Source organism: Elephas maximus, chromosome 3, assembly GCF_024166365.1.
Source record: "Elephas maximus indicus isolate mEleMax1 chromosome 3, mEleMax1 primary haplotype, whole genome shotgun sequence".
NCBI lineage: Eukaryota > Metazoa > Chordata > Mammalia > Proboscidea > Elephantidae > Elephas > Elephas maximus.
This window is the reverse complement of record NC_064821.1, coordinates 112772855-112790920: the sequence shown is the minus strand read 5'-3', so window position 1 is coordinate 112790920 and position 18066 is coordinate 112772855. Positions and strand designations below refer to the sequence as shown.

The 18066-nt window shown below is 36.2% G+C and overlaps 1 protein-coding gene across 3 annotated transcripts in view; it reads left to right on the top strand.

The window, feature by feature from the left end:
* Nucleotides 1-18066, top strand: part of DNAI4 (dynein axonemal intermediate chain 4) — a 107832-nt gene that overhangs the window by 68415 nt on the left and 21351 nt on the right. For all 3 annotated transcript variants that reach the window (XR_007516678.1, XM_049879526.1, XM_049879527.1), the window contains exons 9-13: nucleotides 8754-8962; nucleotides 11198-11284; nucleotides 12699-12850; nucleotides 14039-14196; nucleotides 17650-17771. Coding sequence is in view for 2 of the 3 variants with exons in the window: in XM_049879526.1 (XP_049735483.1) it covers nucleotides 8754-8962; nucleotides 11198-11284; nucleotides 12699-12850; nucleotides 14039-14196; nucleotides 17650-17771 (728 nt within the window). In the remaining variant the exon portion in view is untranslated. The remainder of the gene's footprint in view (nucleotides 1-8753; nucleotides 8963-11197; nucleotides 11285-12698; nucleotides 12851-14038; nucleotides 14197-17649; nucleotides 17772-18066) is intronic.

Below are 18066 nucleotides of genomic sequence, written 5' to 3'. Positions count from 1 at the left end.
ACACAGCATATAAATTAATCATTTTGTTTATTTTATTCATTCTGCCATTCTTTGTCTCTTTAACGGGGTATTTAGGCCATTTACATTCAGTGTAATTATTAATAGGTATGAGTTTACTGCTGTCATTTTGATGTGTGTGTGTATATGTGTGTGGTGTTGATGGTTTTGTTGTTTTGCTTAATTTTTTTGTGCTGAACTCTTTGTTTATGTGTGATATTTTCATCTCTTTCATTATTGTTGATTTTGTGTTTGCTGAGTTTTTATGTTTTTATTCTTTTTTATTTTGATGGGTAGGTTTGTTAGCTTCCTTTGTGGTTACCTTGAAATTTACTTTTATTTTTCTAAGTTTAAACCAGTCTTTTATTTCTTGATATCACCTTGAGTTCCTCTGCCTATGGAAGTTCTATGATTATACCATTTATTCCCTCTTTTTGTTTTTATGCTGTCATTGTTTACGTATTGATGTCTCTGGTTCCCTATTTTCAGACTTTTAGCTTTGTTTTATTTTGTGAATTCTCTATCTGGGTTAGTATCTGGTTGATCTGTCCTGTGTCCTAGTCTTAGATTGTTTTCTGTGGTTGTTGGTTCTCCAACCAGTGGACCCCTTTTTAATATTTCTTGTAATTTTGGTGTGGTTTTTACAAATTCCCCTAATTTCTGTTTATCTGGAAATGACCTAATTTCACCATCAAATTTGAGAGACAATTTTCTTGGATATATAATTCTTGGCTGGCGATTTTTTTCTTCAAGTCTTTATGTATGTCATCCCATTGCCTTCTTGCTTCCGTGGCTTCTGCTGAGTGAGTAATCAGAGCTTCATCTTATTGGTTCTCCTTTGTAGTGACTTTTTGTTTATCCCTAGCCACGCTCAGGATTCTTTCTTTGTCTTTGGTTTTAGCAAGTTTGATCATGATATGTCTTGGTGACTTTCTTTTGGGATCTATCCTGTATGGGGTTCATTAAGCTTCTTGGAGCTATATCTTCTCATCTTTCATGATATTACTGAAGTTTTCTGCCAGGAAATCTTCAACAATTCTCCCTGTGTTTTCTGTTATGCCCCCCATTGTGGTACTCTGATCACTCATAGGTTTTTCTTCTTGATAGTATCCCACGTAATTCTTAGGCTTTCTTCATTTTTTTTTTCCATTCTTTTTTTTTCTGATTTTTCCTCATACAAACTGGTATCAAGGGATTTATCTTTAATTTCACTGATTTTGACTTCCATTGTCTCAATTCTTCTCCTATGACCATCTGTTGAGTTGTCTAATTCTGAAAATTTATTGTTAATCTTTTGAATTTCTTGTTACTGTTTTTGTTTGGTTTCTAGCAGCCTGTTTATTTTGTCATTTTGTTCTTGTATTGTTTTCCTGAATTCTTCTCTTTCTTTGTGTGTTCCTTGGTTTCATCTGTGTTTTGCCTGATCTCCTTCTTGATCTGCAACAATGAGCTCAAGCGTAAGGAGGATTGTGAGGATGGCTCAGGACTGGGCGGTGTTTCATTCTGTTGTGCATAGTGTTGCTATGAGTCGGAACTGACTCCACAGCACCTAACAACAACAAAAAGAACAAAAGCAAAGTTTCCCTGAGGAAGAAGAAATTCTGCTGAAGACTGCAACATCACCTCTGGCCCTGCCCTATGTATTTCAGACTTGTCACATCCTACAACTGCATAAGCTAATTTCTTGAAATATATATATATATAAGCCAATTTCTTGAAATACGTATATGTATATATACACATATATATGCATATAAATGTATATACATACATAGATATATAACCATACCTGTTGCTATGGAGTTGAATCTGACTCATAGTGACCCTATAGGACAGACGAGAACTGCCCCGTAGGGTTTCCAAGGAGTGCCTGGTGGATTTGAACTGCTGACCTTTTCGTTAGCAGCCGTAGCACTTAACCACTATGCCACGAGTTCCCTACATATATATGTTGTTATTGTTGTTAGGTGCTGTCAAGTTGTTTCCAACTCATAGTGAACAGAATGAAACACCGCACAACAGAACGAAACACTGCCCAGTCCTGAGCCATCCTCACAATCCTCGTTATGCTTGAGCTCATTGTTGTAGCCTTTGAGTCAATCCACCTCATTGAGGGTCTTCCTCTTTTCAGCTGACCCTGTACTCTGCCAAGCATGATGTCCTTCTCCAGGGACTGATCCCTCTTGACAACATGTCCAAAGTATGTAAGATGCAGTCTCGCCATCTTTGCTTCTAAGGAGCATTCCGGTTGTACTTCTTCCAAGACAGACCTGTTCGTTCTTTTGGCAGTACATGGTATATTCAATATTCTTCGCCAACACCACAATTCAAAGGTGTCAATTCTTCTTCAGTTTTCCTTATTAATTGTCCAGCTTTCACTTGCATATGATGCGATCGAAAATACCACAGCTTGAGTCAGGCGCACCTTCGTCTTCAAGGTGACATCTTTGCTCTTCAACACTTTAAAGAGGTCCTTTGCAGCAGATTTATCCAATGCAATGCGTCTTTTGATTTCTTGACTGCTGCTTCCATGGCTATTGATTGTGGATCCAAGTAAAATGAAATCCTTGACAACTTCAATCTTTTCTCTGTTTATCATGATGTTGCTCATTGCTCCAGTTGTGAGGGTTTTTGTTTCCTTTATGTTGAGGTGCAATCCATGCTGAAGGCTATGGTCTTTGATCTTCATTAGTAAGTGCTTCAAGTCCTTTTCACTTTCAGCAAGTAAGATTGTGTCATCAGCATAATGCAGGTTGTTAATGAGTCTTCCTCCAATCCTGATGCCCCTTTCTTCTTCATATAGTCCAGCTTCTCAGATTATTTGCTCAGCATACAGATCGAATAAGTATGGTGAAAGAATACAACCCTGATGCACACCTTTCCTAACTAAACCAATCAGTATCGCCTTGTTCTGTCTAAACAACTGCCTCTTGATCTATGTAAAGATTCCTCATGAGCACAATTAAGTGTTCTGGAATTCCCATTCTTCCCAATGTTATCCATAATTTCTTATGATCCACACAGTCGAATGCCTTGGCATAGTCAATTTCTGGAAGTTCCCTGTCGATATAGTGCTGCAGCCATTTTTGAATGATCTTCAGCAAAATTTGCTTGTGTGTGATATTAATGACATTGTTCTATAATTTCCACATTCGGTTGGATCACCTTTCTTGGGAATAGTCATAAATATGGATCTCTTGCAGTCAGTTGGCCAAGAAGCTGTCTTCCATATTTCTTTGCATGGACGAGTGAGCACCTCCAGTGCTGCATCTGTTTGTTGAAACATCTCAGTTCATATTCCATCAGTTCCTGGAGCCTTGTTTTTTGCCAATGCCTTCAGAGCAGCTTGGACTTCTTCCTTTAGTATCATCAGCTCCTAATCATATGCCACCTCATGAAATGGTTGAACATCAACTAATTCTTTTTGGCATAATGACTCTGTGTACTCCTTCCATCTTCTTTTGATGCTTCTTGCGTCATTTAATATTTTCCCCATAGAATCCTTCACTATTGCAGTTCGAGACTTGAATTTTTTTTACCTTGAGAAATGCCGAACGTGTTCTTGCCTTTCGGTTTTCCATCTCCAGCTCTTTGCACATGTCATTATAATACTTTGTCTTCTCAAGAGGCCCTTTGAAATCTTCTGTTCAGTTCTTTTACTTCATTAATTCTTCCTTTTGCTTTAGCTGCTCGATGCTCAAGAGCAAGTTTCAGAGTCTCCTCTGACATCCATCTTGGTCTTTTCTTTCTTTCTTGTCTTTTCAATGACCTCTTGCTTTCTTCATGGATGATGTCCCTGATGTCATTCCACAACTTGTCTGGTCTTCGGTCACTAGTGTTCAATGCATCAGATCTATTCTTCAGATGGTCTCTAAATCAGGTGAGATGTACTCAAGGTCATATTTTGACTCTCGTGGACTTGCTCTGATTTTCTTCAGTTTCAGCTTGAACTTGTATATGAGCAATTGATGGTCTGTTCCACAGTCAACCCCTGGCCTTGTTCTGACTGATTATATTGAGCTTTTCCATCGTCTCTTTCCACAAATGAAGTCAATTTGATTTCTGTGTGTTCCATCTGGCGAGGTCCATGTATATAAAGTTGCCATTTATGTTGGTGAAAGAAGGTATTTGCATTGAAGAAGTCGTTTGTCTTGCCAAATTCTATCATTCAGTCTCCGGCGTTGTTTCTATCACCAAGGCCATATTTTCCAACTACTGATCCTTCTTCTTTGTTTCCAACTTTCTCTTTCCAATCGCCAGTAATTACGAATACATCTTGATTGCATGTCCCATCAATTTCATATTGTAGAAGCTGATAAAAATCTTCTTTTTCTTCATCTTTGGCTGTAGTGGTTGGTGCGTAAATTTGAATAATAGTCATATTAACTGGTCTTCCTTGTAGGCTTATGGATATTATCCTACCACTGACAGCGTTGTAGTTCAGGATAAATCTTGAAATGTTCTTTTTGACAATGAATGCAACACCATTCCTCTTCAAGTTGTCATTCCCAGCATAGTAGACTCTATGATTGTCTGATTCAAAGTAGCCAATACTGGTCCATTTCAGCTCACAATTGCCTAGGATATTGATGTTTCTGCGTTCCATTTCATTTTTGACTATTTCTAATTTTCCTAGATTCATACTTTGTACATTCCAGGTTCCGATTATTAATGGATGTTTGCAGCTGTTTCCTCTCATTTTGAGTTGTGCCACATCAGCAAATGAAGGTCCTGAAAGCTTTACTCCATCCACATCATTACGGTCGACTCTACTTTGAGGAGGCAGCTCTTCCCCAGTCATCTTTTGAATGCCTTCCAACCTGGGGGGCTCATCTTCCAGCACTATATCAGTCAGTGTTCCACTGCTATTTATAAGGTTTTCACTGGCTAATGCTTTTCAGCAGTAGACTGCCGGGTTTTTCTTCCTAGTCTGTCTTAGGAAGCTCAGCCGAAACCTGTCCTCCATGGGTGACCCTGCTTGTATCTGCATACCAGTGTCATAGCTTCCAGCATCACAGCGACACGCAAGCCCCCACAGTACGACAAACTGACAGGCACCTGGGGGTGTGTATATATATGTATGTGTATATGTATTTGTGTATATGTGTGTGTATGGAGCCCTGGTTGTACAGTGGTTAAGAGCTTTGGCTTCTATCCAAAAGGTCCACAGCTCAAATCTACCATGTGCTTCTTGGAAATTGTGAGGCAGTTCTACTTTGTCCTGTAGGGTAGCTGTGAGTTGGAATCAACTCGACGGCAAAGGGTCTGGGTTTTTTGGATATATGTATTCAGTAGGGGATACTAGTTCTCTTTCTCTGGAGAATAATGATTGATACAAACATATTAATCATAGTTATTTTTAGTTATTTTAAAAATACCTTGTTAGTCACTGGACATGGTACATTATTAGATAGTAAATGCTGAGGTATTTTTTATGTTTGGAAATGAATACACTTTTGCTTCTGCTAGATCTTTAGTGTGGAGGGTTATGTTAATCTAGTCAGGCGTTGGGTGGAACTTGAAGTTTGTTGTTATTATGGTTACCCTCAGTACACCAGAAGGTTCAAATTCTTCTAGGAATAGTGTGTGTTTATGGTGCCCTGGTTGCACAGTGGTTAAGCACTTGGCTGTCAACGAAATGGCTCACTGTTCAAACCCACCAGCCGCTCCATGAGAGAAAGATATGGCAATCAGCTTCCATAAAGATTATAGCCTTGGAAACCCACTGGGGTAATTCTACCCTGTCCTACAGGGTAGCTATGAGTCAGAATTGACTGGATGTGTGTGTGTGTTTTTTAATTTGCCAGAAGAGTTTTCTAAATATCTGTACTCCTAAAAAAAAAAAAAGTATATATCTATATCTGTATATATATCTGTACTACTCTTAGTTTTGGGGCTTCCTGCCTGGTTGGTGTTGGGTATTTCCTTTGGGCTCCCCTGTAAAGAATCTGTCTCTTGCGCTCTACCAGCTGTATTTCATTCTTATTTTTACTCTACACGTGTTGTAGTGGTGGTGTATTCTGGGTTGTGGAGTAGTATCTGATGTTCTGATTAAACTTGTTTTAGGCAGACACTTTGAACTTGGATCAAGGGTGTAGCCTTCACAAACGTTCTTGCCCCTTCTTCAGATGTAATTCTGGGCTTACCAAGTATTCCTGCCTCTTCTCCAAGGGTAGAGTTTTTTTTTTTTTTTTTTGGTTACCTATGCCTGTCTGCATTGGGTTTTTACCATCACCCTTAGGCTACATTCTTTGTTGCCCTTTTTCTTGCAATTTAATTGGTGATATGTCTAGGCAGAGATTGTGCTGTGGCTGCTGCCTCCCTCCAGCAGCCAGCACTAGGTAGGAAGGTTTCTAAGGGTTGTCTCTAATCTTCCCTGGTGAAAGGTTTCCTCAAGGAAAATCCTGCAAGAGTGTGTAAACGTCCATATGTTTGCAGCTTCCAGGGACTTTCATTTTCACATCATCCACACTTGGCCTCCAGCAAGTCATTAAAATTTTCTAGCTGAATCTTCTCATTGGTTTATATGACATTTGGTGGTATGTGCCACTTGTAAGCAAATGCTTGTGTCCTGTCTTTCTCCATATTTCAGCTTAGTTCATTTGCTTCTCTGGAGGACTCAAGGAAAGCCATTCATCTGCAGTTTGTCTAATGTTTACTTGTTGTAAGGATGGGAACTATGTTTTTTTGTTTTTAGCTCTGCACACATCTGAGCTGAAACCAGAAGTTTAACATGTGCTTTTTGAAAAAGAAGTTTAAAATTTTGATGAAGTTCAATTTTTTTTTTTTTTTATGAATTGTGCTTTTGGTATTGTATTTAAAACCTAACTCAACATCACAAACATTTTCTTCCATGTTTTCCTCTAGGTGTTTAATAATAGTGTTTTGTTTTACATTTAGGTATATGATCTACTTTGTGTTAATTTTTGTATATGGTGTGAGGTATGGATCCAAGTTTACATTTTTACATATGGATATCCCATTTTTCCAGTACCATTTGTTGAAAAGATATTTTTCCTCCTCTGAACTGCTTTTGCATCTTAGTAAAAAATCAGTTGACCATATATGCATGGGTCTATTTCTGGACTCTATTCTGTTCCATTAATCTACTTGTTTATCTTTATGTCAATATCACACCATCCTGATATCTGTAGCTTTATAACAAGTCCTAGGATCAAGTAGAGTGAGTCCTCCAATTATGTTCTTTATCAATGTTGTTTTGGCTATTCTTGATTGTTTTAAATTTCCACATGAATTTTGGAATCAGTTTGTCAATTTCTACTAAAAAAAAGAGTGCTGTGATTTTGGTTGGGATTTTATTGAATCTACAGTTCAATTTGAAGAGAATTACCAAGTTAATAACATTGAGTCTTTCCACCCATGAATGTGTTTACCTCTACATGTTTTTAGGTCTTCTTAAATTTCTCTCAGAGTTTCAATGTCCAGATCTTTCATATTTTTTAAATCAGATTTACCCCTAAGTATTTCATATTTTCTAATATTATAATTAGTATTATTTTAAAATTTGAATTTCTGATTATTCATTCCTAGTATATAGAAGGGAATCCTGGTGGCACAGTGGTTAAAAGCTACAGCTGCCAACCAAAAGATCTGCACTTCGAATCTGCCAGGCGCTCCTTGGAAACTCTATGGGCCAGTTCTACTCTGCCCTTTAGGGTTGCTATGAGTCAGAATTGACTCGATGGTAGTGGGTGTGTGGTGAGTATATAGAAATACAACTGATTTTTGTATTCTGAGCAACTATGCTAAACTTATTAGTTCTAGTAGCTTTTTTTGTATATTTGCTCACATTTCTACATAGACAATCTTTATTGTGGTTCATGACCAGCTTTATAGGTTCAATGAACCTCCTGAAATCATGTGCAGAATTTAAGTTATATGCATGTGTTAATTTTTCTAATTTTTTGGTAAGTGTGTCATAGTGTTCACAAAATTATAAAAAACGGAGCCTTGGTGGTACAGTGGTTAAGAGCTCAGGCTGCTACCCAAAAAAGATTGCTCCTAAAATCTCTAAAAAATCTCTACATGATATCTAATAGTTTTAAGAAAATACAAAACCAAAACCAAACCTACTGCCATCAAGTTGATTCTGACATGTAGCGACTCTATAGGACAGAGTAGAACTGCCCCATAGAGTTTCCAAGGAGTGCCTGGCGGATTTGAAGTGCTGACCTCTTGGTTAGCAGCTGTACTATTTAACTACTATACCACCACTGTTTCCTTAAGAAAATATATATGCTTAAAATGCTTTTAGGTTATTTCATTTGTAATTCTTTTTTGCTTGTTGTTGTTGTTAGCTGCCACTGAATTGGGCCCCAATTCATGGGTACCCCATGCACGACTGGATTGCACTGTTGTAATCATAGGGTTTTCACTGGCTGATTTTTGGAAGTAAATCACCAGGCCCTTCTCCCTAGTCTGTCTTGGCCTGGAAGCTCCACTAAAACCTGTTCAACATTACAGCAACATACAAATCTCAACTGACAGATGAGTGGGGTGCATTGGCTGGGAAGCAAACTCTGGTTTCCCACATGGAAGGTGAAAATTGACTACTGCCCTCAATTATTTTAGTAGCCTTTGTAATATCCTTTTGTGTTTAGTAAAATAAAAACAAATTCATCACTTTTTATTATGGCAGATATGAGTGTCTAGCAGTTCTTCTGAGACATTAAAATATGAGTCAAAAGTATCATTTTACTAGAGGACAATGATCTTTTTATTTAATTTTATTTTAGAGCCCGAACCTGAAGAACCTGAAGACTCTTTACAAGGTGAAGAACTTGAAGAGGTAGAGGAAGAAGTTAAGAAGGAAGAGGAAGAAGAAATTGAAATAGGTACAGAACAATCGAAAATTCCAGCCAATTTGGAAAGACTTTGGTCATTTTCCTGTGACTTAACCAAAGGCCTAAATGTGAGCAGCCTTGCCTGGAATAAAGCAAACTCAGTAAGTTATCAAACATTAAAAAAAAAAAAAAGAAAAAAATCTGTCTCTAGTATATAATGGCAATTGCCAAGTTTTAATGAAGAATTCTTTTTCTCAGGTATTGGGCAAAAGATTTAAATTGACGTAACCCCTGGTTTTAAAATGCATCTTAAAATAAGGTCAAGTTTGAAAACAAAGGAAAATGAAAAGAGTTTTAAAATTATGTTTTTTCCTTTAGTATAAAAACATCCCATTATTATTTTAGGATGTACTTGGGGTATGGACTTCTCTAAATTCATGTCAGGTACAGAAAAATGAACTACTAGAAGATAATACATGGCTGATTTATTTTAACACATACCAAAAACTCTTACACCCCGATTTGTATTCTTCCCAAAGTGTTCATATTCCGAAGTGTATACTTAATTCGTTGACCCTGCAAATGTGCAACATGATTTTGAGGTTCCTAAAATACTGTTACCATTAATAGCCCACCCCCACCCCAGTGCCATCAAGTCGATTCCGACTCATAGCGGCCACTAATAGCAGCAAGTACTTAAATAGCACTTACTGTATACACAACACTCAAACATACCAACCGTTATGAAGATGGTGCAGGACTGGGCAGTGTTTCATTCTGTTCCACATAAGGTCACCATGAGCTGATGGCAACTAACAACAACCCTATGAGGTGGGTACCATTATTTTCTCCATTAATGACAGAAGCACAGAAAGAATAAATAACTTGCCCAAAATTATACAACTAGTAAGGGAAACAGCCAGACTTCAATGCAGACATCTGACTTCAAGTTTTTGTACTTAATTACTGCACTGACAAAAGCCATCTTGAGGCAAGTAAAATGAGTACTCAAGCTGGGAGATGGTGTGTTTGCTTTTAAAAACAAGATGATTATAGAATGAGTCTGGTTTTTCTCCTAGGGTTTATAAAATGATCTGAAGACATTTCCCAGTTAGTGATTCCAAAAATCTTATGTGAAATATTTTGAAATACTTAGTATACTTTTAGAGAAGTTAAAACTAATCTGTTTAATCTGTAATATATATGTTTAAGAATTAGCTTTATTTTTTATAATCATACCTTATTGTGTAAACATGATAGTTGTTATGGTTATTAAACAACAGAAAGTTTATAATGATATTTCTTGAAGCCTAAATAACACATTATTTTAATTATGAGTGATTATTTTTAAATTTTTTTTTTAAATAAAAGAGTAATTTTAGTGTGAGTTTTTCTTTATGAAACTATATTTGGGAATATTTTGTAGATAAATGAGATTTAATAAAGCAATACTAAGGTCTGTAAATGAAGATAGATGAACCCTTTTTATGAACTGAACATATAGCATTTTTAAAATTAATACATAGCTTTGAGATTGAAATTAAATAATTTTGAATGAAGATAAAAAAACACCTGGTAGATGGTATCTATCGTATTTATTAATTCATTCTACAAATATTTATTGACCACTCACACTGGGCCAATCACTCTGTTAAGCACTAGAGATACAATAATAATCGAATCATACATAGACCCCGCCCATAAAATAGTTTGCTATGTGCTTTGATAAGAAAAATAAATAGTGCTGTGGTAGCAAGAGGGAGGCTCTTGAAGGCTTCTCAGAGGAAGTGGTGCCTATGCTGAGTCTAGAAGAGAGAAATAGAAGTTTGTTGATGTGAGCGTAGAAAGACTAGTGGTGAAGAGTATTTTAAGACAGAGGGAATGACTGAGAAATGATGTTGGCCTGAAAGTAGACTGATGGCAAGAAAACGTTATAAATTTTTGTAAAGGTATTCTGATAACAAAGCAGAGGCTGGGTTTAGTCAATCATTAAACTTTTGTTTATGTGTACTTATAAATACATTTTTTGAAATGACCTGCCTTTAATTTAAGTGCCTTTTATTTTACATTTGAAATGATTGGGTCATCCTCAAAAAACCCATAAATTATTATAATGCCATAATATGATCTTGGAAAATTACCTCAACATGTTGAAAGAGCTTGTTAGCAATCAATTCTTTTTAGGTACTTATTCTTCTGTCTGAAAAGGTGAGAAACATTATACTGATTATTATTATTATTATTGCTTAGGAAGATGGAAATGTAGAGTAAAAATAGATGACATACTGTTTTTTTTCTTCTTAATTGAAAACTGTAACACAGTTCATCTATCTTTATACATTTGCCAACACTTTTATGCTGTCTTATTTTAAATTTTTTTTTTTTTCTTTTTCCAGGACCTTTTGGCTGTTGGCTATGGGCATTTTGGATTTAAAGAACAAAAAAGAGGATTGGCTTGCTGCTGGTCTCTAAAGAATACCATGGTAATCCGAATTTGAATAAGACCTGTTTTTATTCAATTAATTAATGTTGACATAATTCTCATAGATTATATATAATTATACGTGATAAACTAAAATCAAGAGACTTTTATCAGTCAAGACTTTTGTTCTTTATTTTCTTAGATTTATATTCATAACAATTAAAATTTGTTCTTGTTGACATAGGGTAAAGGAAATTTATGCAGAAATTCATTCAATAAATATTTATCGAGCATTTACTATGTGCTGTTAGATCTGATGATTCAGAGCTGAACCATTATTGATAATTGTAGCTATCCTTTGAAAATTACACGTCTTTTACTACTGGGTTGCTTCTTAATATATGAGTATTTCATTATCACCTGACCTCTGCTATCTTCAGTAGGTATAAAATAGATTAATACAACTGTCTTACTGCCGTCCATTTTTTAAGGAGAATGATAAGAATCACGGTCATCTTTTTAGCTAAACAACATGAGTCAATCTGTTACTTTTCAGCTTTACATTTAGTACATTTTAATCTACAACTAAATGTAAAGTGGAAAACAGAATAGGGCCAGAAGAGCATACAAAAATTAATAAAATTTTATAAATAGCTCCAGTCTGTTAGTAAGTTGGGTTTATATTGCATGAAAGAAAGGAAGAAGCAATTTTAAACATGTGGAAGTATTGACATTGGATCCATCATCAGTAGATTGTCTCCTTGCCCCACTTAGGTGGTTAGAAAGAGGAAAGGATCTATATTAGAAATTAAAAAGAAATACACACACACACTCTTGACAGATTTTTAGAACAGAGTATTTTAGAAAGTTTTGGAACGTCTACCCATTGTTGAGAAATGATTACATAATCCAAACAAATGAAACAGAAATTAGAAGGCGGTATCATCTTTTTTTTTTTTATCATCTATTAGATGATTAGTTTGGGGTCCATTATTTATTTTTATAAGAAGGCATATCTGTGCAGATCATACTAATCCTGGTGAAAGATTGCCAAAATATGATAATTATTGTAGAAGTCCATGCTGTATTTCTTAAAGCTGCTGAGCTCTGAGCAGCCATGGTTTTATGAAAGAAAAGGAAATTGAGGTATTGTTCAACATCTACTGGAAGTTAGATAGGAGTAACTGAATGTAGACTGGCCTTTCTCATATCCCCACTGCCACCAATCTTGTCTTAGGCACCATCCTATCCTACCTAGACTACTGCAACAGTTAATGGAGCATTCTGCCTCAGTTTTTGCCCACTGTACTCTGTTCTCCACGTAGCATCCAGAGTGATTTTTTAAAAGCATAAATCAAGTCATATTAAACTCCTACTGTATTCCCATTACAGGTGGATTAATGATCACCTCCCTTACTGTGGCCTACAAAAAGAAGTTCAAAATGCAAAATAATAATTATCATTTTTTTATTCAGTGGCCAGAACGTATTTATCAGAGTCTACATGGAGTTACTGCTGTGGATTTCTCTACTGGATCACCTAACCTTTTAGCAGTTGCTTATTACAATGGCTCAATTGCAATTTATAATGTACAGAGTAACAGTACCATTCCAGTTCTGGATAGTAGGTGAGAATCCAAGATAAGATAAACGTATATTACATGCTTTTTTAGAGAAAAGTAGAAACTTATTTTAATATTAGTTTTGAGTGAGTGTTTATGTTATTACTGAGAATAATGCCATTATTTTTTAAATATTTAACAATTCTTTCTATTGTTCTCTCCAGCTGGAATGCTCTGTCCTAATATCTCCTTCATCTTCTTCTCTGTCTGATTCACCAAGAGACTTTAATTCATTGGCTTGATGGTTTATGCTTGTTCTCAAAATAGTACTTAGGCATCACCTCCTGCAGGAAACCTTCCCAATCCTTTTTTTTTTTTTTTTAATTTTTAGTGCATCCTACCTACACATGCCTTTATCATAGCACTTATCACACTGTATATAAATTATTTGTTTCCATATATATCTTCCTGAGGAGGCTGAGAGCCCCTTGAGGGCAAGGATTGAGTCGTATTTACCTTTGTATCCTCAGTATATCATATAATATCAGGCATGCAACAGGAGTAGAGTAAATGCTTGATTAATAAACCTTGAATGAATAAATGAATGAATGCGTGAGTGAGTCATATCGAGAAAACCAAAAAGTTAAAGGTGAAAGGTATTGAGTAGCTTAGGCTTTGGGAATAGACCAGATACTAATGGGGCTAAAATGAGGTGGTATATTTGTATCAGTGTTTGAATAAACTTAGGTAAAACTGGAAGTAGGAACTAAGCAGGGGTTCTTAATCTTAGCTTTGAAATTATTTGCATAGCTTTGTAAGCATGGGACTTTGTGCATGTTTCTGGAAAGAGGGCTCATAACTTTTACCAAAATACTCATACATATCTATGATCTTAAAAAGGTTCATAACTATTACAAATAAAAAAGAGTTAGTACTAGGAGTAAAACACCCCATTAATCTGATAAGAAAATAGGCAGTGATCTGAGAAGTGATTTTTAACCTTTCAGAATAATTTTAAATCTCAACTGTAGTAGAGAATTAAGCCAGTGGACAATTTTGATACATAGCAATAAGAGTGAAGTAATTGTTTACTTGAATAAGATTTAAACAACTGATTGATTTAAGCCATGAAAAAAAATATTGTTATTATCAGGAAGTCATTATGCTCTAGGGAGCTTTCATTATCACTCATAGTCTAAGGCTTTTAAAAAATTATTATAATGAGTCTATATTTAGTAACTTTCCCTGTTTTAGTGAATCTCCTCAAAAACATTTGGGACCTATATGGCAACTACAGTGGATAGAACAAGATCGAGGAACAACAGGTGATGACAAAAGGGAAATACTAGTTTCAATATCAGCAGATGGAAGAATCTCCAAATGGGTAATACGAAAAGGACTGGATTGTCATGGTAAAAAAATTAATTTATCTTTCTATTGTTATGTGTGAAACTAAAATTTCTAATGAAACTCTTGTGAGAGATCACAATTTTTGGTTTGGCTAATAAGAAAAAAACTGGGCTTGGTCATTCTTTTTCTAAGTATCTAGTTCTTGTATTTTAGGTAAAAGTTTACAGAGCAAATTAGTTTCTCATTCAAAAATTTATACACAAATTGTTTTTTGACATTGGTTGCAATCCCCACAATGTGTCAGCACTCTCCCCCTTTCCCTTTATACCCCCTGGTTCCCTGTGTCCATTCGTCTAGTTTTCCTGGCCCTTCCTGCCTTCTCGTCTTTGCTTTTGGGCAAGTGTTGCCCATTACGTCTCCTACACTTCATTGAACCAAGAAGCACGTTCCTCACATGTGTTATTGTTTATTTTATAGGCCTGTCTGATCTTTGGTTGAAAGGTGGACTTCAGGAGTGGCTTCAGTTCTGAGTTTGCAGGGTGTCTGGGAGCCATAGTTTCAGGAGTCTCTCTAGTCTCTGTCAGACCAGTAAGTCTGGTCTTTTTTTGCGAATTTGAATTTTGTTCTACATTTTTCTCCCACTCTGTCCAGAACCCTCTATCGTGATCCCTGTCAGAGCAGTCAGTGGTGGTAGCCAGTCACTGTCTATTTCTTCTGGCCTCAGGCTTGTGAAGGCTGTGGTTCATGTGGCCCATTAGTCCTTTGGACTGTTTTCCTTCTGTCTTTTGTTTTCTTTATTCTCCTTTGCTCCTAACATGATGAGACCAATAGAAGTATTTTAGATGGCTGCTTGCAAGCTTTTAAGACCCCAGATGCTACTCACCAAAGTAGAATATAAAACATTTGCTTTATGAACTATGTTATGGCAATTGACCTGGATATTCCTAGAGACCATGGTCCCCAGCCCTCAGCCCCAGTAACTCAGTCCCTCAAGGTGTTTGGATGTATCTAGGATGCTTCTATGGCTTTGCCTTGGTCAAGTTGTGTCGCCTTCCTCTATATTGTGTGTTGTCTTTCCTCTCACCAAAGTTAACACTTGTCTACTATCTAGTTCGTGATTTCTCCTCCTCAGCCCATGCCCCTCATAAACACCAAAGAATTTTTTTTCTGCGTGTAAACCTTTTCTTGAGTTTTTATGATAGTGCTCTCCTACAATATTTGTCCTTTTGTGATTGAGTTATTTCATTTAGCGTAATGTCCTCCAGATTTATCCATGTTGTAAGATGTTTTGGGGATTCATCATTGGTCTTTATCGTTGCATAGTATTCCATCGTGTGTATGTACTGTAATTTGTTTATCTATTCATCTGCTGATGGGTACTTAGGTTGTTTTCATCTTTTGCTATTGTGAATAATGCTGCAACAAACATGGTTGTGCACATGTCTATTCATGTGATGGCTCTTATTTCTCTGGGATATATTCCTAGGAGTGGTATTGCTGGATTGTATAGTATTTCTGTTTCCAGCTTTTTAAGAAGGAACCGTGTCATTTTCCACAGTGGTTTTACCATTTTGCATTCCCACCAGCAGTACATAAGAGTTCCAATCTCCCCACAACTCCTCCAACATTTATTATTTTCTGTCTTTTTTTATTTGTGCCAGTAATGTTGGGGTGAGATGGTATCTCATTGTAGTTTTGATTTGCATTTCTCTAATGGCTAGTGATCATGAGCATTTCCTCATGTGTATGTTAACTGCGTGAATGTCTTCTTTGGTGAAGTGTCTGTTCATATCCTTTGTGTATTTTTTAATTGGATTATTTGTCTTTTTGTTATTAAGGTGTTAAAGTATCTTATAGATTTTACAGATCAGACCCTTGTCTGATATGCTATAGCCAAAATTTTTTACCCAGTCTGTAGGTTCTCTTTCTACTCTTTTAGTGAAGACTTTTGATGAACACAAGTGTTTAATTTTCAGGAGCTCCCAGTTATCTAGTTTATGTTCTAGTGTTTGCGCATCGTTCGTTATGGTTTGTATTGAATTTATGCCATGTATTAGGGCCCCTAGTGTTGTCCCTAATTTCCATCATCTTTATCATTTTAGGTTTTATGTTTAGATCTTCAATCCATTGTGAGTTAGTTTTTGTGTGTGGTGTGAGGTATGGGTCCTGTGTCACTTTTTTACAGATGGACATCCAGTTTTGCCAGCACTATTTGCTAAAAAGACTGTCTTTTCCCCCATATACTGGACTTAGGTCCTTTGTCAAAGATCAGCTGACCATAGGTGGATGAATTTACATCTGGGTTCTCGATTCTGCTATTTTGGTCTATGTGTCTGTCATTGTGTTAGTACCAGGCTGTTTTGACTATTGTGGCTGTAGAGTAGGTGCTGAGAACAGGTGGTGCGAGGCCTCCTACTTTGTTCTTTTTCTTCAGTGATGCTTTGCTTATCAGGGGCCTCTTTCCTTTCCATATAAAGTTGGCGATTAATTTTTCCATCTTGATAAACAGTGCTGTTGGTATTTGGATCAGGATTATGTTATATCTGTAGATTTCTTTGGGTAGGATTGACATTTTCACAACATTAAGTCTTCATATCTGTGAGCATGGTATTTTTTTTCCAATTGTATAGGTCTCTTTTGGTTTTTTGCAATAGTGTTTTGTAGTTTTCTTTGTATAGGTCTTTTACGTCTTGTTAGATTTATTCCTAAGTATTTTATCTTTTTAGGGGCTATTATAAATGGAATTTTTTCCCCCTGATTTCCTTTTCAAAGTTCTCTTTGTTGGCGTATACGAATCCAGCTGATTTTTGTATATTGATCTTATATGCTGCTATTCTGCTGAATCTTTCCATTAGTTCCAGCAGGTTTCTTGTGGTATGTTTGGGGTTCTCTGTGTACAGGATCATATCATTTGCAAATAAGGATAGTTTTACTTCTTCCTTTCCAGTTTGGATGCCCTTTATTTTTTTTCTTGCTTTATTGCTCTAGTTAGGACTTCTAGCAGAATGTGAAATAGGAGTGATGATAAAGGGCATCTTTGTTTTGTTCCCGTTCTCAGCAGAAATGCTTTCAGCCTCTTTACGTTGAGGATGTTGTTGGCTGTTGGTTTTGTATTCCTCTCTTATTGAGAGTTTTTGTCAGGAATGGGTGTTGGCCTTTACTGAATGCCTTTTCTGCATTGATTGAGATGATCGTGTGATTCTTTTCTTTTGTCCTATTTATGTGGTGGACACCTCTCCTGATTTTAAACTACTCAGTCTTCCGTTGTTTTGTTCGAATGACTGCCTCTTGGTCTATGTACAGGTTCCACATGAGCACAATTAAGTGTTCCGGAATTCTTCACAATGTTATCCATAATTTGTTATGATCCACACAGTCGAATGTATCATACTAATTTTAACTTAATCACATGCAAAATTGGTAGAAATAATATGATTATGCACAAACGACATGCACGATGTTTGCATTACTTCATGTGGTAAATAATGTTATACGTATTTTGTCCTTAAATAAAGATTTGATGAAATTGAGACGAACTACTACTAGCACCAACAAAAAAGGAGGGGAAAAGGAGAAGAAAGGTGAAGCTTTGATATCTCGACAAGCTCCTGGGTTGTGTTTTGCTTTTCATCCCAAGGTACAGTATTTAAATCCATTATTTGCTGTTGCGTATAACAACATCCAAAAATTGAAGTGTATTAAGATATAAAACAAGAAAAAAAAAGTTAGCATGTTAATAAATACTGTCTCTTGTAAGTAAAACAATAAACATAGACCTAGCTGCTAACCCGAGGTATGATGGTACCTTTCAGTTGGCTATACTATTTCCTTTATTTACTTTTCCAGATAGAAGAAAAGTATATATTTCTGAGGAACTATGGGATGATTCTCTTTACAACTGTATGCTTAATTTGAGTGTCCCTCCTTGCCCC